The sequence below is a fragment of the Nomia melanderi genome, chromosome 4 (genome assembly GCF_051020985.1).
Source record: "Nomia melanderi isolate GNS246 chromosome 4, iyNomMela1, whole genome shotgun sequence".
Classification (NCBI taxonomy): Eukaryota; Metazoa; Arthropoda; class Insecta; order Hymenoptera; family Halictidae; genus Nomia; species Nomia melanderi.
Window position 1 is genome coordinate 6,692,248 of NC_135002.1, and position 27,915 is coordinate 6,720,162.

Sequence of the window (27,915 nt, forward strand, 5' to 3'; positions counted from 1 at the left end):
TTCGAGGAGATGCCGTGTGCAGACCGCACGCGCATTCGAGCGCTGTAGAGTCGGAAGGAGAAATGGTAGAACGCTCGCTTTTTGTTTCTTTCATTTCCTCGTACGTGTTTCCCCCTTTTTATCGTGGAAATATGTAGTGAGTATTAACGCCGGTACTATGAGCAATGAATACGCAGCTGCGTCTTTCTAAAAATATAAAAATATGTTTGGGAAAAAATGCAAATTAATAAGTTAATTCACTTAACCCTAATCGGACCACGATGTTACTTTGAACCACATTTGAATTTTTACTTAAATTTTCTGATCACTTCATATTGCATTTTCAAAAGTTTTTTTGGACTTTTAAAATTTGGGCTCCATAAACAAAAAGAATGTTTTAATTGTTCCTTTTATTCTCATAAGTGATCGATTAGGGTTAATAATGTATACTGAACGGTTCTACTAATTTATATTTTTTACAGTTTTCATTCATGTTTTAGTCGATTTGAAGTAATATGTGATATTCTTCCTACCGTGGAAACGACTAAATATTTTAAGGAATACGATGACACAGCTCAAACAACTGTTGTCAGGGTTAACAAGCCAATAGTTTGGAACGTTCCGTCGACCGTAGCGTTAACGGAAACACGTGTTCCTCTAATTTACAAATTCAGCAAACACTTCACGTTCGACTGAAGCTTGCTCGCCAGAAGAATGGCGATCTCCCGGCAGTCGAAATCGTAATTAGCACTGTGTTGCGTACCATCGAAAGTTCGCTCAAACAGCAGACAATTGGATCCACCCGTAGTCCTCCAATTAAAACTTGCGCAAGTTCCGTGGCGAAGTTAACAGCTCACTAGGGCTAACTTAAGTGAATCTTGAGTAACGGGACTCGTCGCGCTTTCCTCCCGTGTTTGTCGATATTTTCTCAATGCTTTGCCCGGATTCTTCTCAACTTTTAATCACCAGCCTCCTTAACGATCAATCAAACTTCTCGATGACAAACTCCAATCGATGGTTTTACATTTAACAATGAGAAAATCATACTTATTACTTCTTCTGATACAGTAAATCGATCTTGATATCGAATAATTTCTCAAAAATCACTGCAAAGGAACAAACGTACAAGATTTTAGAAGCACAGAATTGAAGCTCAGACTTCTACCGAGGTGAATTCGGAATAATGAGATTTCCAAGGGCAATATCAAATATTTTGCTTCGCCAGCCGAACTCCAATTTCACAACGCCACATTTCCCCGGAAATCTCAACGATATTTACGAATGCCGTCGTTAAGTCCAGGGCTTGTGTATTGCAGCGGAAACGTGACGGGACTGTGGTGGGAAAATTGCGGCGGGCGATAAATCTGGGAAGAAGGGTGAGATGACGGTCCCGAGAAGTCGAAGACCGTTCGCGATACAGTAGCCCGTTGCGGCGTTCCCAGGCACGTCCGTTTCCAATCTGTTTTACCCATAGAGCCTGGGAATCGACGTTTACGCGTTTCTCGAAAACTTGGTAACACTGATTTTCGGATTTCACTGAATCATCGGGAGATGAAGAACTTCCGCGACCAAGTGGATTCCAAAGGCGCGGAAATTCTCCTTCGATGAAAATCGACGAACGTTTGCGTATGGAAAACATGATTTTCTGGAGAAACGATCGAAATCATTGTTACCGCGACAACGGAAGGCGTTCAAATGAAAAATTTAGTGTGTTTTTATGTTGCCGACGCTCTAACGGTAAGAGTGTCAGTTTTCATGTAGAAAACGAGTCTAAAATACTAAAAACTCATGCTGCAAAATATGTTTGTGAAGTCATACAAAAAGAACACCGTGCATTGATATTGAAGTAGCGTTTCTACGTCGGAGAAGTAACAAGTAGTAGAAGAAACTTGGCAGGCACTTCGACCGAGGTTTACGAACCTGCGGAATATTTGCGGACCTCTCGAAGTTCCCCTTTTTGGAAGCGAAACCCCACTCATCCTGTACTCTCTCTTAATTCCGTTTACTCTCGCCGAAATATCTTGTACCGAACCGGTACATGACCTGTCCATAGGTCAGAGTGACTAACTCCGTTCTTTAAGTATCTTCAGATCCCAGAACCAAAATATTTTATTGGTTTCTTATGCGTGGTTCCATCAAACTTGTCTACTTTTCATTCTGTAAAATTAATCACTCTGGCAAATGAACCTCGTGTACTCTGTGTTTACCAGAAATACGCACTCAGGACAGCACAGGTGCAAAATAGGTCTGTCACTGGATGTTTTATCTACAATATTAGGTTAATTGCTATGTGATTCTATTGACGGACACTACATTGCTAAGAAAAGGCATGTGTCTGCACTTTAACCGGAAATCTTTCATTCTTCACAACAGGTTGTCTTCCCTCATTCACTCCCCTCTCTTCCCATTATTTTCTCTACAATAAAATCTCAAAGATAATCATAGCAGATCCTCGCTACTAGTGTTTAAAGCGTTTTCCATACTTCACGAGACTTTAACGCTAGGTTCACAGACATTTGCCCGGTTTATTCTACTGCTTCTAGAAAAGTTCATGTTCATTCGGATTTTGGAAGTTATAATCGCATCAATCAAAGTTGACGTAAACACATACTAAACAGTGTTTGCAAAATTCAGTACACGCTTCGTAAACCTAGTGTTAATACTAAACGCGCCGTGATCCAACCAAGACCGGTAGGAAAATTCATTTTGCAATTTTTCCTCGATAACTCTGCATTATTACGATATTTCATTTGAAATGCATTTGAAAAAGTGACAAGATCTTGTACATCCGCGCTCAAAAATCATTCTCTCCCCCACAAGCATTCTTCTCGCTCGCACTTCCAACAAATTCCCAACCACACCCTACTCTCACCACCACGCACTCATCATCCTCGCTTACGCATCGCTCGGGACGCAGACGCGAGTACAGCCAACCCTTGGGCCTCGTCTCCGTCAGTCTCCTTCTCTTTTACGGCCGTCTTCCTGTCTTTCAAAATACTCGCTGTCCTACTGCCTTGACACATTGAGCGCTGGCGACCTATGAGACATTTAAAGCCTGAGCGCCGACAAAAAGGAATATTCGAAACATTATACATTTTCGTGAAATAGTATATTTCAATTTCATGTTCGTCAGATACAATTCAACGGAAATGAAAAATAGAAACAAAATCGAAATTTGTAGTTTATAATTATAGAAAAAATACAGTTTCTTATTTCGTGGTGGATTATTACATATGTATAACATAAACAGAAAACGAAAATATTAATATCGGCGCTCAATGTGTTAAAACTACGATACTACACTAGTAACATTGAAAGTAACATAACGACGTGATCCAATTGAAAAATATCTCGACAAAGAAGCACACCTGCGAATAAAACTGATACGAGCGCAAAGGGTTAATCGACATTTCGATCGTCTGTTCCAGGAAATGGCCACGTGACGAGACAGAGGAGCGAACGGTGCCGCCAAGATGAACACGAACGGCAATGTCGGCTCGCAGGAGGGTGGTAACGGTACCGATTACGGTTCGAGCGAGGAGACGGCCGCCTTGCTGAGCAGGGCGCCACCCCCGCCGGTCGTGGTTGCCGCGGCGTCTCAGGGCAAGCCGGTGCTCACGCGACAGGATCGGGCGACGTTTTTGGTCGCCTCGCCACAGTTGTCCGTCTCGGGGCTCGGCGGCTCCGAGGAGAGCGGCACCACCGAGGATCTGGCATCGAGATCGGTACCGGACATCGAGCTGCATTGCAGGCTCGGCGACACCCAGCCGAAGCCGCAACCGCCGCCACAGCCGCAACCGCAAACGCAAACGCAGACGCAGTCGCAGACGCAAACGCAGACGCAAGTACAGCAACCGGTCGTGCCTACTATTTACCGGTCCAGGCAGACGTCCCATCAGCACAGGTGTCGATGCGACCGTAGGGACTCCCTGGCGCCTTCGTCCGCCTTTCACCTTGCGCGCAGCGTTTCCAGGTAGACGTTATTCCTTTTCGAATTTTATTGCCCTGGAGTTGTATGGTAAAAACTGTCAGAGTTGCGGTGTAATAGTAAGTCTTTAACGCATTGCGTACCGATAACGAGAAATCTCGTTTTTATATAAAGACAGCTACTCTAGCACTTGTTCTCAGCTACGTGTGACTTACCGCGTTACCTTTAATACCGCTAAGTTACACGCGACCTTTCATTATTCAGTCAACTGATTGAGATACATCGTTTAACACTAGAACTACCAGATGGTTCAGAATGACTTATTTCTGATTTCCTCGTTTACAATGACTGAAAAGATACAGATACTTCTACGAAAAATTATTAACGGAACTAATTCGGTAATAGTGAAACTGAAGTGCAGCTCGATTGAAATCGCAATAAACGCACGCTTATGGTTTTCATAAAGAAATTGGTAAAAGTCAGTTTAAGTAGTCGGTAGTTCTAGTGTTAATGCATCTCTCTTAATACATTACGTGGTAACGAGAAATCTCGTTTTTATATACAGACATTTAGCTATGCAGCTTCGCTAATTACCACAGTATTGAAGAAAATATAAAATTTGATTCGAATTGATTATCTATTTAAAATATATTACATAACAATATATCTGAGTTTTTCTATGAGTGACATAAGTTGACCTCAGTGAAAATTGCCTTCCGCACAGTTCAGTTTTTTGAAAATTAGCCGGTACGCAATGTGTTAAGAGGAGTCGGAGATTGCTTGGTTTATTTCTTTGGGACTTTGTAGTTTGATGGTGGGGTTGAAGAGTTAATGGACTCTGTTCCTTGGGGTTGGACTATTGATCGAGTAGACGAGGTATTGAGTATTGAGTTGTGTTTTATCGTTAAAGGACTGTAAATGAAAATAACGTGAAATACTGGTAGTTCGAATTACTTACATGGAGAATGATTAAATAAAGCGTTTATATTTCTGAATATCTAATGGTATCGTGAACGGTGTACGAGCCAGCTCAGTTGGATAATCTAGTGAGAATTATTGTGGAAACGTGGAGTACACGGGAATTAAACGTTAATTTCGAAATAACGCGGAGCAATTTCATCTATTTACAGAATAGTTTTGTGCCGTCATTTTGAACATGTTTCTGTCTACGTACGTTTGGTGAAATTATGTTTAATTCAACGGTTAAAATATGTTCATGATGTCGTTGTCGTGTTCGCAATGTAAAATGGAATTGCGTGCGATATCAACATTATTCGTGGATGTTTCATAAGAACAGTCAGCCCGCGAAGACACATATCTCACGCTCCAAGGTGAATATTCCACTAAATTTATTCCCCGTGTCCATTCCGGTAAGATATCCTTAAAGGTGAGAACATCGTTTTTTTCCTCCTCGTCGGTTCCTTGAATTTTGCATAAGAACGTTTCAAGCGCGCTATTGTAGGATGGTTCCCCTTTTTGGTGATGTTATCACTTGACCTGAATGTAGAAAGTTCTTCCAGCGTACGTTTAACATCGTAGCCATCAGATAGCCATCTGCATACCTTTAAAAGGGCGATAGCCAGCTGGAAAAGAATTCTATCTCGTTCAACTGAGGATTATTATTCTTTCATGTCCGTAATATACTGTGACTTTATCTTCTCCCGTTCGGTTCATTAATAACTGCCGGCTCTCTTTGATTAACGGTTACCTCGAACTCTAATTTCCATATTCATATTTAAAAATCTTTATTTACTTCCACTGTTCCATTAACCATTCCCCTTGTTTCACATAATTAACATCTCATTTATACGTATCTTACGAATTAAGTATTTCCCTCGAGTTGTCGAGTCTTCGAACGATTCCCTATTCGTTCGAACAGTCAAGCGAGTCATTCAAGTTTATATTATTTCAAAATCGCACTGAGCATCGCATGAAATAATCATAGATCGTTATTCACGCTGAGCCAGTTTACGATGGACAGCTCAGCAATGATTAGTTTCGTAGTTGATGAATTTAATCAGCCGCAGTTAGACGCGAGAATGATTAATCAAGAACTAATTCGCTCGTTGCCCCGGCGAATGGTGCAAAGAGTTCGTAAAACGCACCGCTGGTTTCACTGTGCCACTAAACTTCGCCGGGGTGTCGTTTCCCCCGTAATTAAACTCCTATTCGCGGGTCGTTCCTTGGCCGTACTAATGGCGGCTCCCGCGAAATATTCGACCGTACGTCTGTTATTCCACGTCGCGGGCCGCCATCGGACGATTACCGAACGAATTTCCAAGCGAACACAGTGTCAGACACGGGAATATATTCGGAATACCGTAGCGGGAAAAGTTTCAATTTATGGAACTGTCGGAGTTCCGAAGTTCCGGCTGATGCGATGCGATGGCTCGCCGCGCCGAGAAGAAGCTCCGCAACAGTACGCAGCGCGAAGAATCCTCCGTGCGCCATAGTTCCGAATGTTTAAGGCAAGAGTCGCTGAATATGACCCCTTAAATGCCGCTTTATCGTGAATTCGCCTCCCGGAACGTTTTCCCTCTGAAATGCTTACAAACTCCCCCGGAACTTCGCAGATTTCTCGCAGACCGTTGAAGACCTCTTGTAAATTTCATTATTTGCACGAAATTCACAGGAAACTGAAATGATACGGAACGAACGGGATCCAATGGGTTATCTTATATCCGTCGGATTCGTGATTCAATCGTACGTGTAATGATTTTATGCCCGATTTTATCTGGGAGCGACTGGAAACCTTTTATTTTTACGATGTCAACACGAATTTTCCCATCTATACGTCCGGCAATGTGCGAAATTAATTTGCCCGGAGCGTTAATTCTTCGCGAGCACTCGCGCCGCTCGAATTTGCAAATAAATTGTACCTTTCGGATGCAATTGAACACGCCGCCCCTTAATTCGTTCAGGGCTGAACGGTAAGCGTCGAATCATTCGGCGAATAATTGCGCGAACATTGCGCATGGGCACGGAACCCGTTCCGGAAGGGTGGGTTCATTGAGAAGTTTGAACGGAAAGCGATTCATCCCCTTATAGCTAATAACTTGAGTGAGTCCGCTGCCTCGGGAATCGGCTTTCTGTTAGGCGGTGTTAAAACCGGCCGACCTCGTTCCTCGGATCCACATCAGTACACCGACTCGCATCGGAAACGCCCGCCATCGTTTCCTATTCGCAAATTCGCCGTGATCCCTGTCCCGTCGCGAGTCGTAAAGCAAAATTGCGGGTCGCGGATTTTCCAGCCCGGAGATAGGAACCGTTTGTCAAGGAATTGTGCGTTAGATAGCGGGTACTTTACGAGGCAACCGTGATGCCCGGGGAATTTGTGGCATTTAATTAATGTACTAAGCTCACAAATTACGGCGACGGTAACGGCTGACCGTAAATAGCGAAAAACGTATTCCTGATGGCTTAGGAGATGTTCGATGGAGAAATAGGAATGTGACCTGCATTTTAAACGCAGTTTTGTGTATTTCGTGAACAATGCAATTTCTTTTTTATTCGGGCGTCTTGATACAGTAGTGTTATTAGTACTGTTATTAAGAAGTTTGAGGATGTTTAGAATTATAATTACTTTATGATGTTATCTGAAATATCTTCGACCTTGTACATTGATTATTGCGGTTGATAACATTAATTAGAGGCTTTTTGGGTGATGTTTCGAATAAAATTCATCAGGTAAATTGTCGACATGTTTGAAATGAATGTTTCCGGATTCGTAAGTCTGATTAAAATACTTTAATCGATGGAATCGTAGGTATTGCTCATCCCGATGACCTATGGCCAACAATAATCCCGGCAGTCTCGTCTCGTTCGGAGTCGTTGACGCACAAAAAATATCTCCTACCCTATTTCTGGCCAGATTCTTGCTATATATCCTTCAGAAGCCATCTTGCTCCAGCCGTGTGAAGCTCTATTTACGGCACTCTATCTCCCGAATCGCTTTCATTCGTTTGCTCGCATTATATTCGGCTGCCTGGCCTGAAAGATACTTACCAACCAATCTTCCTTTCCACCCTAGGAAGATCAAGAAAATATTTGGACAGACGTGTCAATAATTCGTGAATGATTCTTGCGTAAACACTCGAGACGTTTGTGTTAAATTTGTACTCTTTTAAATGAAAAATTGAAAGGGTAAGATAGAAGAGTGAAAACGGATAAATTAAAAATGTAAAACGATACTTCCGATCGGATCTGTAATTCGACGAAAGAATTTTAGATATCACTGCTGCCGATATATCGCGAGTATAATCCTTCTAACACTTGTTAAATGTAACTAGTACTGCTTCACACTGGTAAAATGCCATTTATCGGAAACTCGACTGCACCGGCTCCCTGTTGGACTTCACGTAACATTTTTGAAACCGCCTCGAGCGTGGGAAGCTTGAAATTGTCAATATCGTTCGCGTAGTTCCCTTTAAAGGGAATTTTTTCTGAATTTCGGTATAAAGCGCAGAATACGGAGTTCATTCCATCCGATCATTGACACATCGTTGATATGTCTGTACACCGTCACCGGAGTGTCGAAGCTTACAATTTTCCAGCACAGCGACGACACAGTGGAAGGCTTTTAAAAAACTGCTCTCTGATCACTGATTATTCAAGTAATGAATAAAGATACCCGCGCGAAATATTCTCCTCGAACCTTATACATTTTCATCACCGCGTCGTTTGCAACAGTGCCCGGCTATTTTAAGTATTAAGTACACATTCTGTAAAATTATAAATTCAACGCGACAATGTGAAAACAGTGGGAACCTTAATTCCCCGAGTAGACCGAGAAACCTGAAACAGAAAAGCGACCTTACAATCTATTTAATCTCCGCTCTAAACATTTAAAATTATACAGAATACATGGTAAATATCAAGTATCATTAAATATCAAGCTATCCGTTCACATATAATCAAAATAGTTTCCATAATTCAATTCCACGTGTGCTCGGCAATCAAATATATGTAGTATCCTAGTAGACACAGACCAGGTCCAAGGGTTGGTGGGTTTCCCCAAGGGATGCGTAAGCAAGGATGATGAGTGGGTGGTGGCGAGCGTAGGGTGTGTTTGAGAATTTGTTGGAAGTGTGAGTAAGAAGAATGCTTCTGGGGAAAGAGTGATTTTCAAGTGCGGATGGCGAGAGATTTACGAGAGTTGCGTTGACCTGAGAAGAGAAATGACCTGTACTGCGAGCTGTATCGTTTCCATTTATTTGTATTTTATTCAATTATCTATTCCTATGTTTTTTTAGAAATAAAACATTTAAATTCCATTGATACCACCAAAATCTAATCCCGCAGCGAAGTCACGCGCCGGACACGTGAATATTTCCGTCAGACGTCCCGAAACATTTCATCAGAAATGCACAGAGAGGATCCTCTTCTCGAAAGGCGTGCGAAGAAAAGGGAAGAGGAGCAGAAAGAGAAGAAAGAGTCATGAAAGATTCTCCGAGTGATCCTTACGCGGGACACTTTCACGTCATGTGCCGGCGATCGCTTGCTCGGCAAAGACGAACCTTTTCGGCTCGTTCAAAGGGACATTCGGGGGATGTCCCGCGGAGAGCAAGGTGTCCGAAACCGGGTTACAATTGGCCATTTCCCGTCGAAGCGACCGCTCGCGTCGGAATTCGTGACGCAATCGGTCTCACCCCGGAAAAATATTTCTCGTGGTTATTTCCTTCTGGCAGAGCGATCGTCGCCCGAGCGGATCGTGCTGTCCTATCTCAGCGCGCTTCCGGATTTTCTCTCTGGGACGGGGCCGCCGCGAATTTCCTTTGCTGGGACCAAAGTTGAGCGAAATGTAATCTGCTCGTGCGGTAAGATCAATGATTAACCCTTTGCACTCGGGAGGTGACTCTCGCTGCTTGGGTTGATACGGTAAAATTAGAAAGTTTCGTGTTTAATATTGAACTCTTTAATAATGCGTCATTATATGAAATCTCATAGTGAAATACGTTCGTCCCTCAATTCACCGATTAAATCGGTTACATTAGTCGCGAACATCGTCGATATTTTATCGAAGATCGTTGAACGTTTCTAGCAAAAGACTTTCCAGTGCAAAGGGTAGAAACGCGAACTTTTGACTGAATCGCGAATTGCTACCTGAAATTAACTCTTTACGTGCTGAACGTTGATTCGGCCAATGACTAATGTACTGTATCATGGAGTTTCAGTATTCGTTTTTTTGGACAATTCATTTAAAACGTTGATCAACATTGGTAGTATTAATAATAAGTGATATGTAGATATAGACTACGTTGTGCGAGATGATTTATTGATTTATCATTAGAATCGTTGTTCTTGAATTTATTAAGACACTCCCAGGTAATTATTGATTTTTGGGAGATTGTTAAATAACTTCAATTTGAATTGTAGATTAATAATAATTCGTGATCGAATTAATTACGTTCGAGTTGCCTCCAGTGATTCATAATCAGATTACATTCTCCTCGACTCCAGTATCGGGTAACTGGAACTCGCCGAATAAGGTCGTTGTTGTAAAGGGGACGATTCTCGGAGAGTTTCCCGGGTACCCAGGAACAGAAATCCTTCGCGACGCTTCAACAATGGTCCGCCGTTTCGCGGATAATGTCGATGCATCGCGCGCATTCGATGAACACTGGACGCAGGATTATCCGAGTCGCGTAGAAGGGTATCGTGTTCCGTTTTATAAGCTTCCCGCAATCAGCTTTTTTCTCTCCGCTCCGAAAACACGGGGATTCATGGAAATTTATACTGTCTACACACGCGGGAAATGTTTTATTCCGGAGCGGGTGGTTTGATTCAATAGCAGTGCGTCCGGAACGAAATTTCCAACGAAGTTCCACGCTTTTAAATGAATTTCAAAGTACACGTTAACACGTTTTTAATGAATTAAAAATATCCGTCGTCGAATCGTGAGATTTCACGGCGTGACGTTGAGAGCTGAATATTGAAAAAGTTTTCTATCCGTAGCCTATCTTGATGCATCGACTTAGTTCGTTCGTATTCATAGAATCAATTAGACGAAACGATGAAAATACGATCGAGCCGATCGAGAATATAAAAAATAATCGGAGCAACCAGGAAATCGAACAAGTTCCATTTTATATTTCGATGATTCGAATAAAACATGTTCTGCGGAATTTATTGTAGCGAATAAAGTCAAACAGCGCAGTCGTTAAGTAAATGTCGAGGTAAACTCGGTGAAATATTCCTGTCTAGCGGTAGGAATACAAATGTACGGTGCTTGGGCATTATTTTTCGTTGAATTTCAAACGGCAGTAAATCTATCAATAAAACTCGAGGGCGGCGCTACTCGGGAACCGTTCGACGTATGCGAATATCATTTTCCCCGACGGCGATAGCATAAAATTGTCAAACGTAACACATTTTCAAAAGGTTTGAGAGCGGCGGCGTCCGCTACGGGCGAAACCGTAACGTGCAAAGCATGGCGAGCCGCGGTGTTTCCACTGAAATAACATATGGGCTGGTGTATAATATACGGAAGAGGCTGTGAAACCTGTGGAATGACGCTAGTCCGACGTAGGATAAAGCAGGATTTTCGTGGATCCCAGGGAATTCTCTCTGATATTCTTCCCCGGCTCTGTCTTAAGGGTAAGACAAAAAATTGTACGACGGAAGCTGCTGTCGCATCTCGAGACATCTCGAGCCGGTCGGTTTGAAGCCAATACTAACTTACTTAAACAGAAAAAAAGCTCGTTTTCTCAATTAAATATAAGGTTCTTAACTCTACAATTATATTTCAATTTAACAGAACAACGATACACCTTTTCCAACCTGTCGACCGGCTGATTCTTCGCTAATCCCGACTACTTGACTGAAACATCTATTGATTCTATAACGACACGATAAAACGGATACTTCAACAAATATCATTTCTCTATAGCCGAACCGTGTCTAAAATTGGTTAAAAAGTTCAGTTCTCCGGTGGAAGAACGAACAAGTAAAAGAAAGGCGTGACGGTATTACGAGATTTTATCGCGGATCTCGTTCCATTTTATTGCAATCAGCTGAATAGGCTATAAATCGTTTGATGACGATGCGATATGGATTCTCCTGGTACTGTACACCGTTGCCTGTAATCTCAATTTGCACCAGGCTTAATTAGAAACCGGTGTATGCCGAGAGTTCTACCCGAAACACAGAGGTCCCCTGTTCTCGTCTTGACACTGGAATTGCAAAATAGATCGTTCGACACCTCGGGGTTGCTAAATGCGATCGAAACGTAATACCGTGACTTCAACTGCATTATCACCGCCTAAGGAGTCGCTCGTGAACCGGAACACGTGAATTCTACGTGCGAACGGGGAATCTATCAAGACGCCTCGAGACGACAGCCTTTTTGCGTCGACGCTCCGAGCCCGACTGCACGCATGTCTGAGAGTCGATGGACAAAGAGGTTCGATGATACGATGCACCGGCACAGTCTACGGAGAAAATCGAATTAGTTGCTTCAGTCGAGACACACTTTAGCGCCCTTTCCAACGGGATTTTCGATTTTTATTCCCTCGTCTCTCCTGCCGCCCTTTTACGGCTGGACACTCCACGTATCTCTCGAGACACGGGCTGTTTACTTTTTTAACAGAATTTTATCTATTTTAAACAACCTTCGTAACAAACTCGATGACGGAGAACACGGAGGGTTTCTAATGGAAAGGTTGTGGTAGATGAGATTTTTATTCGTTTCATGATTGACTACGATAAGGGATTCTAGTCGATTTTCTGCAAATTTAGAGGTTGTCGAGTCATTTTAGTGTAAGTTATTGCTTTTTATATTCATTTATCTTTGTGTTAATACTCTATATTCTAATAGCGTAGAACTTCTTGGATCGTTTGTCTTTATTCTTTTAATGTTTGTTGTCTAATTACTATAGAAAGATGTGAATTTATTGGAATCGTATGAGTTACCCAGCGTACCGTACGTTGACTGTAAAATACAGTTCCAATAGAGATCGCGCAGCCCCGGTGTGTCTGATAGGAAATATATAGCTCTTATCGTGACATGGCTTAGCGGCCACTGATATAAAGTGTCGTATGAACTGCAGATAGTGTTCTCCGATAAACATGTTACCCTCAGGATATCTTAGAACCGGGCGACTATTTTTTCAACGAAAATTATCGTGTATCTATGTCTCTTCGGTAATTGCTCGGAATAAAAAAAAATGACGTATTGTCTTCGAAGAATAGACAGAGAACGGTGCACGAAACTGAACGGACGTTGGGAAGAAATGGAAATTACTTAAGAATTGTTAGCGCGTGAACTTTCAGTGGAACGGTATTAAAATACCGCAGACGTTCGTAATCAAATACAAAGAGACAGATCCGATTACCATATTCCCGCTCCGTTTTCCACCGAACCAGCACTTTCCACGTTTGTACCCGTTTAACCTCCTTATTTGTAAGACAATGTTTGCCATGCGTGTAGCCCCTTGCAAATTAACCTCGCGGAAGGCCGGCTGTTTAGACACGTTGGACGTGTACCTACAGGGTGCTTCGCGGCGGAAACGGTAAACTTCTCTGGCATGTTCGGCATAGAAGTAGAGTTGTAAAACGCTGCAGTCCTCGGGGCTTCAAAACTGAACCTTGAAGGCTGAGTCTTGAAGGCTTAGAGTTCTGCAGAGTTAGAGTCTTTGAGGATTCTACACTCGGGGATCGACTTTGAAGCTTTGGGAGCTCGATTTAAGCTTTAATAGTGGTCATTAATAATTAGTACTGTTCAGTAAGTGACTAGTACTGAGTACTACTGATTATTATTTACTAGTACTGATCACTATTGACTAGTACTGACCACTATTGACCACTAAGTGATCTTTATTGTCTAGAATGTAACTACTACTGATCACTAAGTAACCAGTGCTGACTACTACTGATCACTATTGACTAGTACTAAGCACTACTCATTACTATTGATTAGTACTGATCACTATTGACTAGTACTGACCACTATTGACCACTAAGTGATCTTTCTTGTCTGGAAAGTAACTACTACTGATTACTAAGTAACCAGTGCTGACTACTACTGATCACTATTGACTAGTACTAAGCACTACTGATTACTATTGACTAATACTGATTACTATTGACTAGTACTGATCACTATTGACTAGTACTAAGTACTACTGATTACTATTGACTAGTACTGATCACTATTGACTAGTACTAAGTACTACTGATTACTACTGACTAGTTCTGATCACTATTGACAAGTACTAAGTACTACTGATTACTATTGACTACTACTGATCACTATTGACTAGTACTAAGCACTACATATTACTATTGACCAGTACTGACCACTATTGACCACTAAGTGACCAGTACTGTTCACTATTGACCACTGCTAACCAATAAAGTGCTATATACAATATGCCAGAACAAAATACAATTTGACAAAATTTCAAACACGTAATCAACAAAATATCAAACATTTTAAATATGTTTAATTTCAGTTATTAAATACTGAAGTAAGTCTAGTTTTCAAGTACTGAAGCACTGAAACAAATTTGAAATATTGACATTTATTTATAAGGATTTAGTTGGTCGATAAGGATTTACTTCGTCGTCGTCAAATACCTCGTCACCGTACGAGCACTCATCACGAATTAACCTTTGACCTTCCTTCCTTTCTTTTTGCCTCGTTCGTTCAAAAACATCGCAGCATCGCAGAGCAGTCCCTGTTATAATACGAACGTTACACATTTACTTACATATTTTATTAGTTATTCATTTGATTTCACCAGCCTTCCTTCGAAACGGCATACTTACAGAGTGCACAGAGAAAAATTGATTTAGAGATTTGAACGTTTCGCGTCTCAGGACTGTAGAGGCTCCCATCGTCAAGGATTTTCCTTTCCTTTTCGAAAAATTATCTGGACGGTTCACCGACATCGCAGTCACCTGTATCGTCGGTGTATCTCCCGTTCACCATTAAAGTGCGTATCCCGTTCGTGTTCCGGATCAATAGTTACTACACAGAGATTTTAATTGTTCAGGCTGACCAATGAAGGATTAATTCGAGGATTAAAATCTCTGGCCGGTGGTTATTGATCCGGAACATGAGCGGGCTAAGAGTGAACCACCGCGTTACACGCAACAGTGTCACTGTGTTATACGATTTAATAAAACGAATCGCGTCGTTAGCGAACCGTTATAATATTAACGAGATTTAATCATTGAAATATAATATTCACGGAGAAATTGATTTACGAGGGAAAGTAGCTACTAGAATACTATTCAGATCATAGTTACGCCATGCAAACAAACGCACTCTCAAGAAACTCGCAAATCAATCGATATAATATTATTCTCCTAATTATACCGAAGTTTGCTCCATAATATATTCTCCGTTCCTGTGAATTATTCTGAAAACTCCAGCTCCGAGTTCCTTCAATTATCCTCTCTCACTATTCTCTTAACAGACGTTCCATGTAAATTTCCCTTTATCCCGCGTGGAAACAATGACCCAAATAATTCGCAAACACTTCTGCAGTGAAACTCTTCCGATGGTGGTCCAGTTATTACATGCAAGCATCGCGATCGCTTTCACCGACGCGAGCCCAGCGGCGGCCATTTCGCGCGACGATATTGTGCGGGCCCGTTTACGCGCGCGGCATTGTCCGCGATAGTTCTATTGGCACACAATCTGTTTACCAGTTGTATAAGATAATTAACTCCAGCTGCCGAAGACGACAATAGCGTCTCCCGTTCATTAAGCGAAATTTCATTAGCGGCGTACGCACGATGCGTGAGCTCGATCGATACGCTCGCGATAATGTAATAACGTAATTAGGGGACGCCTCTGTTAACCCTTTCACCGTTAGGGGATGCAGGTAGACGCCGCGCCGCTGACGAGCAGGAGGTTTTTAATTATTGCCCGGCCGGCGCACCGTTCCACGGGAACGTTCCTCGAGATACCCGAATTTACATTCCACGGAAGCGGAGGTAACTTCGTCTGCCAGATCGAGTGTTATCAAAATTGTTGTCCGGGGATTTAAGGGAAACTTCTACTCGGTAGTTCTTGGGCAGAAGTTGGACGCAAGGGAACTTGGCAGCATAATTCCCTTGATTATTTCTGTCTTATAGCGATGTATGGTCCATTGTAAACTTGGATCGACGAAGATGTTGGAATTTGTAGATCTGGTTGCATTGTAAGTGGATCGTAAATTTGTTAGGGAAATTTTGTGTTGTGATGCTTGCAATTTGAGCAGAGCCGGTGCATGTAGGTATGATTGATGATGTCGATGATAAAATTGCGAGTTGGAGTCTCCGTTATAGAGGATTGTTTGTTTTAGTAAGATTAAGCAGGGGTATCTTGGAAAGTTCTTTTTTTATTTTACAGGAGTCATACTTCTGTTGGGTTTCTTTATGGAAGTTTTTAGTGCGCACTGTAACGGTGTAACGGCTGCAGGAAACTTCATTGCAGTATGAATTTTGTTATACTTGGCAGGGCCGAACATGCAACAAATGCATAAACATTCACGGTCTATATACCTTTTACTTGACCTGCACCTGACATTTAGGAATGAACGATGCTTGACATATTGGATTGGTCGAAAATGGTTCTCACATTTCAGGAATACTTTACTCGATTACATTTTACGGAAATGTGGATGGTCCGGCATTATTAATAGCTTCCTACTATTTTTCGGTATATTCATTCCTTTCCGATATTTATTCTTGCGTTGAAATGCTAGATATACAAATAAAGTGACAATCAGTGAAACAAGTGTAAATAATAAATCAGAACAATACACAGGTGTATATCTAAATCAATACCGTTGCAATAACTACGCGACAAAAATGTAGTTCTACTCGCTCCAAGAATTCTACAGTCAACTTTTGAATTAAATAACTACAGTTAACTCTACAGTCAAATTATGGACGAATCAAATATCAAAGTCAATGTTACCACAATAATTCCAAGAAGTCTACTTAACCTTAATTCATATTATCACAATAACTTCAAGAAAATATGCTTCAACCCTAGTTTCCCGGTAACCCTCGACTAAAGCATCATTAATGAATAAATCAATTTACCTAAACTCATCACATTTACTCCAAAAAATGTACTTTCACCGCAGCTCTCCCAAGAACCCCCAAATAAATCATCATCAACCAATCAATCCAACATCTAAACCCGTATCATAACATCTCAAATAACTATATACTTCAATCCTATCTCTCCCAAGAACCCCCAAACAAATCATCATCAACCAATCAATCAATTCACCTAAACCCATATCATCACAACGTCAAAAAAACATGCTTCACCCCTCTCTCCCGAGAACCCCCAAGTGAAGCATCAACCAATCAGTCCAACATCTAAACCCATATCACAACAAATCAAAGAACTGTATACCTCGATCCTATCTCTCCCAAGAACCCCCAAACAAATCATCATCAACCAATCAATCAATTCACCTAAACCCATATCATCACAACGTCAAAAAAACATGCTTCACCCCTCTCTCCCGGGAACCCCCAAGTGAAGCATCAACCAATCAGTCCAACATCTAAACCCATATCACAACAAATCAAAGAATTGTATACTTCAATCCTATCTCTCCCAAGAACCCCCAAATAAATCAATCCACCGCCTAATCCCGTATCACAACAACTCAAAACAACTATATACTTCATCGTTGTTTCCCCCAAAAACCTGATACCAAGAAACTCCGCAGACCGTCCGCCCAGTGTTCGCACACTGCCAATAACAATCGCGTTCCGCTGTCTGTTCCAGGGAGAGCGTGAAGAGCGGGCACCACTGTTGCCCGTGCCAGGCGCCCCCGCCGCCGGTCCTCGTTACGACGTCGCCGAGCACGCGTATAATACGGCAGAGCTCGCAACCGGAAGCCTCGGCGTGCTGTTGTTCCGGATGTTGTTGCTCCCTGCACGCGGGCACCGCGCCGAGTGCTGCCTCCCTGCGGCAGCTGCGCGAGCCCGGGGACGGAATCGCCGGCATCGCTGCGGACTCGTTGCGGATCAATGGCGGCATTCGACAATTCCGTCAGGTAAGCTTCGACCCTGCGCTCCGTCGATCAAACAAAAGGGTTTGCCTTGCATCCGGACCCTCTTGCCCCAGCCCCGCCATCACACCGAACACTTCCACGTACACCTGTCCCAGCAGCACCCGCGCACACGTCACCGCCACCCGTCGTGTTCACACCATCCGCCCACTCACCCCCCACCCCCCCTTTGGATTGTTCGAAACCACTCGCCTTTCTTTGCGTCTCCGTTGTACTACATCATGCTTTCATCGTGCGACAAGAAGCTGGATGCCGCCGCGGTGCCTCCCTTATTCTTGCTTCCGCGGGTTCGCGGCTGAATTCACCGCGGAACCCTCTGTCCCGGCGCGACGCGCCGGTCGGGACCTTTGTCGCCGGGAATATGGGTCGTCGGACGCCCTTTCGCGTTCTTAATGAATGCAGTTTGTCTTTCCGATTTCCCTTTGGTCGGCTCTTTTGTACGGCGGGCTTTCATCGAGGGTTTTATTAGTCCGAGATGCTTTTTGGGGATTTTTAAGTTGCATGAGGTATTTTAAGTAGATTTTCGGTGATCCTGTTATGGGAGAATTAGGAAAGGGTATTTTGTTTTGTGAAATTGAGATGTTTTAGATTGTTATATAGAAATGTGTGTTTTGTATTTTACGATTTGTGTTCCCTTGAAGGGGAGATGTTTCTGCGTGGTTTTGCGTTATGAAAAACCGATGCTGTATGTATTAGGTTATAAACCAAGTCTCTGTGTCCTCTAAATTCCGTAGCTATGCATTCGAACGCGAGTAAAAGAATCTGATCAGCATAAAATTCGAAACTTCTGGAGAAATATGCTTCCGAGCTTTACGAGCGAGACGCGAATGGCCGCGTAAGAGGACCTCCTGCGCCGGTCGAGTTTATTCGAAAATCGTAAATGCGAGGACTCGGTTAACAGCCTAATAATCCCAGAAAACACTCGAGTCGATCTCGTTAAAATTACCTCGTGCGTCTGTTCCTAATAAATTCCGTCGAACATCGCGATCGGCGGCATCCAGGCGTCTCGTCCTCCGCACGAGCGTGTCCGTGAGGTCCGAGCGGGGAGGGGAGCAAGAAACGTTTCCGTTATTCGAGGCTTTGTCCAATACGAAAATTCTCCCAACGTCAGCTGGCTTCGCCTAATGTAATAATTAATACGATACCGAAGTATCATTCGCAATCTCCACTCGCCACTAATCTACAATTGAAATCGACTCGACCACGGTGAGTTCCAATCGTCATTAATTTACAATTGAAATTCTCACTACGGTGATTTCCAGTTGTCACTGATGTACAATTGAGATTGCCGTAATTACGGTAACTCCCAATTAATAACGCATCAAGCTCCAATCGAATAGAACTTTCGTATCAATTGTTAATCGCAACATGTGAATTACATTCCGCCTAACCTTAGCTTCCTCTTGGGGTCAAAGACTGTTGGTTACCCTCACCTATCATATATCACTGCGTCTTTGATCTCTCGACGAGATAAGTGCCGCGACGATAAAAAATTCGGGAAAATTTCCTGTTGAACGCTACACTCGAATCCGGAAGCCTCGAATAACTACGACTGTCTAGACTGTAAAACTATCGGGTCCATTATTCGAGAAACGTTTCTGTTGTTTGGCGCCGCTGTGTCGTTGTCCCCGTTGCTTGTATCGTTGATGATGACCCGTTCGATCTGTGTTCCGCGATCCAGAGCACGTGTCTTCTCCAGTGTGTCACACACCCGATGCGTCTTCGCCCTTTCTCGCGTTGCACCTCCGCCAGCTGGGCCGCGGCGCGGCCTTCCGCGTCTTCCTCCGTGTCCGGACTGACGATGTCACCTTGTTACGTCGCCCGCCACCCGCGGGGAATCTCAATTCCCCGCTCCGCACGCGTGACTGCCCGCGCGACCTTCCCGTGGCTCTTTCTCATCTCTCCTTTCTTTACTCTTGCGCCCCGAGAACCCGGCTCCGCGATACGAAACCGTAAAGACTGAGCAACCTCTGCGGAGATAGGACCCCCGGGACCACTGGGTAAATAGGAATTTCGCGAATTGATGCTCGTCGCTGGCGGATGGAAATTTTTCAGATTTCAAGATGGGTTAGCGATGATTCGTAGTGTTCGTTCTGTTTGGTTGAGAGCTCAACGTTGGTTGACTGATCGATTTGATCGAGCATTTGGAAATAAGTTGGTTGGTTTGGTCAAATTTGCCGATGTTGATTAGTGCCGTTCGGTTAGATATTTAAAAATAAGCTTGTTCATTTGAGTGAATGCTTCGATATTAAGTGGTTTAACTTGGTCAAGTATTTTCAGAATTGATTAGGTTCATTGTTTATAACTCGATCACAGAGGATTTGTAATTAATTTTCGACAGCTGGGAATGAAGTCAAACAAATATCCTTCATCGGTTTCTCAATTTGAATATTAACATGTTCCATGCCACATGTACCATATATGGTACACGCCAATTTCTGTAAGAAAGTATTTCTAAGGGACACATGGTCAAGAGCAGAAACTTGAATACAACTTAATATTTTATTTAAAAAATCAATACAGTTCGTAAGCAAAACATAATTTAAATTTCCATGACACAGAACGTGTTAATGAACACTTTTCAAGTTCCCTTTACTCTGCGGACTCACGTGTGTACGTTACAAACACACGAGATACGCAGCCGCGAGTTTCCTCTGCGATTTATTTCGCATAGTTGTGCGGGAACCAATCAGCAATACTTTTTATTTTGTTTACGCTTTCGCAGCTGCCGCTTCTTACTGCCTTATAGGCATCGATGACGTTTGTTTCGTCGTTCGAATATGAAAGATTCCAAACTGTTCATCATTATTAGCATCACTCGTCTCTATTGCACAAGCGAGTCGTCATTGTACAACCTTAAAATTCTAAACAAATCAACTTTTATATTCAAAAATTCTACTCAACGATATATCATACACTAATGATATAACCATTGCTACAATAACCATTACATGATTGTAATTGAACGCGTGAAGGTACATAATGCATCGTCAACAGCTGCGAATGCGTTCAAAGAAACGAAGGTTCATCGAGTTTAACACGTTGAACGCCGAACGATTTCATAGAACAAAATGCACAAACTGGAAAAAATATGATATTAAATCATTTGACTGAATTGCGTTATTATCATTGCACGGTGATCTTGCTCAATGTCACCGCATTCATTGTTTATAATATAGAAATGTCAAATAATCATCTTTCAATTAAACGAACTATAGTAATTCGATTTAATTGGGGGTCACCGGTGACTCCCATGGCATTCAACGCGTTAAACAATGTTTACCATTCATTGTGTCGCGATCCAGTCCCGAACGTCCGCTATCTTCCAAGTTCAGAGTGTCAATAACGATTGTTCCCATAGCATTGTCTTCGTCTTTTGTTTACAACTTCACTGTTACCACGAGCGAGTCCGAGCAATCGTGTCGATTCCACTCGACCCGAATCGCGTAGAATCTTTTTCCAGCCTTAATTGAGCCGCCATTGATGATCCAGCAGGCGACTCTAGCTATTCAATTAAATAGCTGAATGCTCGAACAGGTATTCCCCTTGAAAGCCGACTTCATCAAGTATCGCTCTTTTGCCGGGAAAATATTTCAAGGCTACCCTTTGACGACTATGATTTCCATTCATCAGGTGAATGCCAGATTCGTTTATGGGCTCTCGCGTTCCTTTGACTACAATTTTATTCAGGGAACATAAACAGGGCGAAGCGAAATTCGTGCGCCAGCAGGTACAGCGTTATTCAGCGAACGATGCTGCGTGGAAATTTTTTGGGTTTCGTTTACACTAAAAATGAATTGGGAAGTTTGCTAGGAGCGCGTACCTTTGAATTTCAATGTATAACTTTCTCGACCAGTATTCACTGTATCTACTAGTGATAAATATCGTACATATTATCTATTTTATCAAGTGAAGATTGCTGTTACTTCTCCAATTTGCTTTTCATTGAAAATTACTGCAGGAATTTCTTTTCGCAGCCAATTAAAGACGTACAATTCACTATTCGCATATTCCAAAGATACTATAAAAAAACAACAAAGTAAAATCAAAGGGAACGTTTTGGTCCAGAAATTTCTTGCATTGGCCATACAAGAAATTCATCTGATTCTTCTTTAGAAAGAGAGATAATAACTTTCATTCCAATTTCATGAGCAAGTAATTTATCGATATAAACATGACGAAAAGACTTCGATCATTTGAAGTTCCTCTCTCGAAAAACCGACGTTACCGGTGAAACGCCGGTGCCGCCACCTAACCGAGGGTTGAGGCACCAGTCGGGACCAACCCCCAAGTAGCACAGTTCGATACCGACGGATGCTCCGTAAGGGATGAAAAAGCCGACTTGCGATAAGAAGCTCATCCTCGCCGAGAAAAACCGGTGGTACCGTTCCCCGTCGTAGATGGCACTGTCGACGAATAAAAAGTAGTCCGCTCGCTCGCTTCCGAGAGGAAACGCACACCCGTTGATTGCAGAGGCTCCCACGTGTTTGATAGAGAGCTGCACGCGTGATTGATCACCTGGTATCACGTAGAGTTCAATTGCAGTCTTTAGAACGATACAGAGGCTAATTGCGTTTGAATTGTTCCTGTTAGTTTCATTTGCCACGGCGTTCCCTCTAGCAGGTTCGAACAAATAGTCACTGTAGGTAGATCGGACAAGTAGCTGCCGCTTGTTTCAACTAATTCACTAGTGATTCCACTCATTTCAATATTTCAAAACAGTGTATCTCCGAAGTGGTTTAAACGTTTATAAAGAGACGATTAGAAGTTGAAATGACTTTCACATTTGGAACAATTCTCTTGTACTTCGACAAAAGAAAATCAATATTTCTCAAGACAACGTTTACCTATGTTACCCGTCTACTTCAAAAACTTTGTTCAAGTCTACCTCGTTATTCAATTGCCATCGAAAGCTACAATCGAAATACTCGATACGTTATCCTAATTATTTTCAAAAGACTGTTTCCCTATTGCCACTTCGTTCTCGTTATATTACGCGCTCAGTTCCGCAAAGTGCAAATTGAATCTAACAATGACGAGTAACTTCTTGACACTCTATAGATCACGGGAGAACGATCAATTTATTTATCCGGAGACGGAGTCCCTGACGGGGCTGAAGCGAATTCGGCGCCGTCATTAAACGGGAAGCAGAACGAAAATTAGGGTTGAGGTGGCTGGCGAAGGGAAAGAAACGCGACGGATGAGACGGGGAACCGGGGGGAAGCGGGGAGCGCGACATTGTTAGTTTAATTATCTCTCCTTGGCGCGGCGGAACGCCTCGTATCGTGCGGACACCTAGAGCAGGGGGGCGAGGGGGGCGCTTTGTACGTGATTTTGGCCGGAAGCCAACAGATTATAAGCATACTCCCGGTTGTCGTGCATGGAATCGAGGCTCGGTATGTGCAACCGTGACACGAGGGGTAATTGGGGCCCTTTCTTCGCTGGAATGACTGTTCCCCTCCTCTTCTTTCGAATTGACAGCGGACATCCATTTCCTCTTTTCCTCGTTGAAGTGGCTTGTGTTTGAATTAACGAAGCCGAGCTCGCGCTGGCTCTTCCGCGGCGAGAATTGGCCGTTGCGCCGATGTACACGTGGACATGTTAAAAACGGAAACCGAATTGTATAAGGTCGCGTTCGTTCGCGGAGGGATATTTTTGGAATAGTGTGCACAGATGTCGTGCTGTTGAAATGGAGAACGTCGAGAGACTTTTGCATTCTAATGTTGCGAATGGAAAGTAGGTGGATGGGCTGAATTACGATAGATCTATACTACTCGCCTGATGAAAGATCTCTCTTCGGTTTAGTAAGAATACTGTCAAACCTGTTTTTGCACGGTAGATAGGGATCGCATGAAAGAAACCGCACGAATGTTCAGAAATTTACGAAATAGTGGGGAAGTGCTTTCAAACGGAATAAATAATTAAATTACTCATGGAATCATTTTAAAAAAATTTAATTTCTCGTACATGGTAGTCCAAAACGCGCATCTTCTTGCGATGAACTGGTTCAAAGTAGCTTTCGTCACTTGAAAAACAACACCGTTGGAATTCGTAAACGCATAAAAAAATCTCACAAAAAAGAATCGCATAGGGACCGCACAAAAACAGGTTTGGCTGTATCAAGTTGTACTTTGAACATTCTTTCCATCCTAAATGACGTAATATATTCGAATGTTAGACCTTTATAGTGTTACTAACAATCGGATTGATTCGAAGAAAAGATTTAGGATAGATGCTTCCTCTAGTTCCGAGTGTTTCAGTCGGTTCTAACAGTGGAAAAGGAGGAGATATTTATGCCCGTTCGTTTATCGTTAGCCGTAAACACGAAAGTTTAGTTGGAGACACGCGCGAAGTCACTAAAGGGTTGTCGATGAATAAGGCAGTTAGACCCCGAAGTAAGGTTCGTGTCGCGTAGCTATAATAATGCTGTCCGTTATAAATCTGAAACGGTATACTTGTTTCCCGTCCGTGCGAGCGCATCCTGGGAAATAAGGCGGATGGGAGCTGAGACCTTAAAAGCAAGGACAGCGGTTTTTACGTTTTTATCGCGTGCAGACGATCTTAAGCACGCCCAGCACCAGGGAATTCCTTTCGTCTCCCGCGGAGAATCTATCGGACTCCGCTTGAACTCATTCATATGCCACCGGTGTCGTGGAGTCTCTGTCTGGCGATGAAAATCGAAGTTTTCTCGAGAAGATACATTAACATTAAAACTTGGAGAGCTCGCGTTCATCCTGGCGGACAACGCGGTGGATTGTTTAACACCGTTCCCTTTTGAAAATTAATTTATCTCTGTACTATATTCCTTGTATTCTAAATGTTCGTAGGGAGTATACTGTAATTTCACCGCCGTCACACTGCCCCTTTTCTATGATACACTTTGTATTATATATAATACTTTACCCTACACGACACAGATAAATATGTCACACCTTCGAAGATTTTACTGTTTAAAGAATACATTGGATATATATATTTTCATATTTATTACTACAGTGCACAGTATCTTTGATCTTTCAATGTTCTCGATGTGTCTAATTGTTTCAACTATATTTCATTGTTACTTGTATATAACAATCGATTCGGTGTTACAGTTTAACGTTTGAATATCTTGTAAATTTGTAGATTCTGATTATTTCATAAACTAATTTTTCTTATTGCAGATTATTCTATTGTTTCATCTAACTTATTTTTAAAGGAATTTTTTTTCAAAATAAAATATTTTATAAAATTTACAATTTAATTTATATTTTGATTTAATGAAATTTAAGGGGGAATTATTTTACTAATGAAAAATGAATATATCAAAAATTGATTTATATATTGATGTTATAGAATTTATTAGGGGTTATTTTCTATTAATGAAAACTGAATGTATCAACACTTTAATTTATATTTTGATTTAACAAAATTTAAGGAGAATTTATTTTACTAATGAAAAATGAATATATCAAAAATTAATTTATATTTCGATCTAATACAATTTAGAGAGAATATATTTTACTAATGAAAAATGAATATGTCAAAAACTAATTTACATTTCGATTTAATACAGTTTAAGGAGGATTTATTTTACTAATGAAAAATGAATATACCAAGGATTTTGAGAACATATAAACCACTGAAACCTGCAATCTACACAACACAAAATCAAATACCCAACTCAAACGACCAAGTAACAGAATTATTCCTCTATTTCGTGCTCTAATCGAGCAGTAACTATTCGTTGACCGTCGAGGATCCGCGACCATTAATTTTCGGGTCCGTTGAAGCACCGACTCGCGTAGATCCTAACGCCGTGACAGACTCGATCAATTGTGGTGTCTGAGTCGCACGACTTAATCCCAGGATTAAACGTTCCAGCTATTATACCGGCGGAGGCTTCGTCGAAGACACCGCAGCCGTTTCCGCTCCCCGAGATAACGATTGCTCCCGTCGTCAGCATACCCGTGGAACCGGCGCACGTGCAACCGATTCGCACGTGTCGAATATGTGCGAGCACGTCTTCGGTATTCGTTACATTCTATACATATTGTGTATTACGCAATCAATGTTCTCCACGTAGAGCTGATATTACCGGCGGTAGAACGTGTGCAATCAAAATCGTTAGCTTGATCATCGAATCAATTATTTTTTGCGCGATATCGCTGAACATGTTACGGTAACTCGTGCATATCGAAGAAGCGTGATGGAAGAATTAACAACATTTGAATAGCGTTGAATTTCGTAACAGATTTTCTGAAAAGTATAGTCATCTTTCTGTGTAACAAGAATGTTTAGATAAATTTATTTTTTTAATTCTGCTGTAACCTCGATAACTCCGGTTGATTTCCCCGATAACACTGTGCTATTACGATATTTTATTTGAAATGAAAGTAACATAATAATCTGTTTTCAAAATATCGTGACAAAGAAACGCACCTGTAAATAAAACTGACGTCGAGTCACGCTCGACATAAAAGCGCAGAGGGTTAATTAATTTTAAATGAATTTGAAGCTTTATTGAGGATACTACTGTTTCTTGGGAAGACAATTTGTTGTTAGATCAAAGACTTCGGAGGTGTTTTATTTTGAGTTTACTTTTGCCACAATTGTGTCAATCACGTTTGAAAACCGTGCGAAATAGATGGCTTGGTAATTTTGAAAGGGTTGCGGTACAAGCCAACCATTGATTAGACGCACCTTCAATATCCGGTAATATATACTAAATTAGGCTCATTGTGGCCCTAATTAGACAGATAGAGGTTACGAAGACAACACCATCTAACTAGTGTTAATTGTTGGCAACATCATGAATTGGGTTATTCAGACGTGTGCCACGTGTTGGGCATAATCATAAGTCATTGTATCTGTCAGCCATTGCAGCAATTCCCATAACGCAGATTTCTCTCTCTCTCTCTCTCTCTCTTGCTGAAATAGATTAGTTCAATAGAATTCAGTTAAATAATTGAAACATTCAATGTCCATTCCTATAAACGATTTTCTATCTAAACGATTCCTTCATTTCTACTTAACTCTCTCGAAACTATTCTAAACGATCGTAATTCCCTATAAATATCTCGCAATAAAATAATCAGCCACCTAGATACAACGTTCGTCATCCTTGTAAACGAACGTGCGAAACATCTCCAAGTTTCTCAATGGATTAATTGGTTCGCAGTCCCATTGGCAACAAGCTTCGATCGCAGGACGTCAATTCAATCAAAAACACTGTAACAAGTGCTCGGAAGTTTCGAGTTCCTCCGTCGATAATCGAGTCCTCGTACTTTCATCCTATTAACATTATCAGCGATCGACCCGTCTCGCTTTTGTCGCGCGAGAAACACGGGTTCGCCGGGGGATCCGCCGCGTTCGACGAAGGTCAATATCAATTTCCCCTTTCTGCCGTTGACTGATTCTCATTAAAAGGAATCGGATGAAAAACCCGTGCCGTCGGCCGGATCTATCGCGTTCCTTTCGCCTCCCCTCCCTCCCCCCTTCCCCCGCGTCCGTGTAGATGTCTGTCGCAGCGCGTGAAAGAAGAATTCTGCAAAAAGAACACGCTTAATCGCGACGGAGAGGGATCGTTCGGGGAAAAACGATGTTCCGCGGCACCGGGGGACGTTGGATAGTTTGCGCACGCTTTTTACAGTGGCCAATCGTCTCAACTTTCGTTAATTGGCCGGCGATTCCCGGTAACACGAGATCCGATTTTTCATTTGCGAAATCATTCGGGACAGAGCTTGTTAACCGATCCCGGGGAAAATCGATGTCCCGACGCGTCCTGCGACTATTTCACGGTTAATTACTGACCCACGCATTGCGTGATTGGATTGGATTCTTCTCGGAGGATTGATTCTCTTTTGAAGGATTATTTGCAGGGAGGGTTTCATTTCGGTTCAATTTTGATTAGTTCGATTTCGTCGGTGTTCTTATGGAGAATTTGAGATATTTCTTTGATGCTTGCGTTTGGAGGAATCGATGGAAGTGATATGAATTGGT

The 27,915-nt window shown here is 42.2% G+C and overlaps 1 protein-coding gene across 3 annotated transcripts in view; it reads left to right on the plus strand.

Moving 5' to 3' along the window:
• Nucleotides 1-27,915, plus strand: part of SK (small conductance calcium-activated potassium channel) — a 297,154-nt gene that overhangs the window by 69,895 nt on the left and 199,344 nt on the right. For all 3 annotated transcript variants that reach the window (XM_076367256.1, XM_076367257.1, XM_076367255.1), the window contains 2 exons: nucleotides 3,408-3,952; nucleotides 17,649-17,919. In XM_076367256.1, the coding sequence (XP_076223371.1) occupies nucleotides 3,453-3,952; nucleotides 17,649-17,919 (771 nt within the window). In that variant the 5' untranslated portion in view covers nucleotides 3,408-3,452. The remainder of the gene's footprint in view (nucleotides 1-3,407; nucleotides 3,953-17,648; nucleotides 17,920-27,915) is intronic.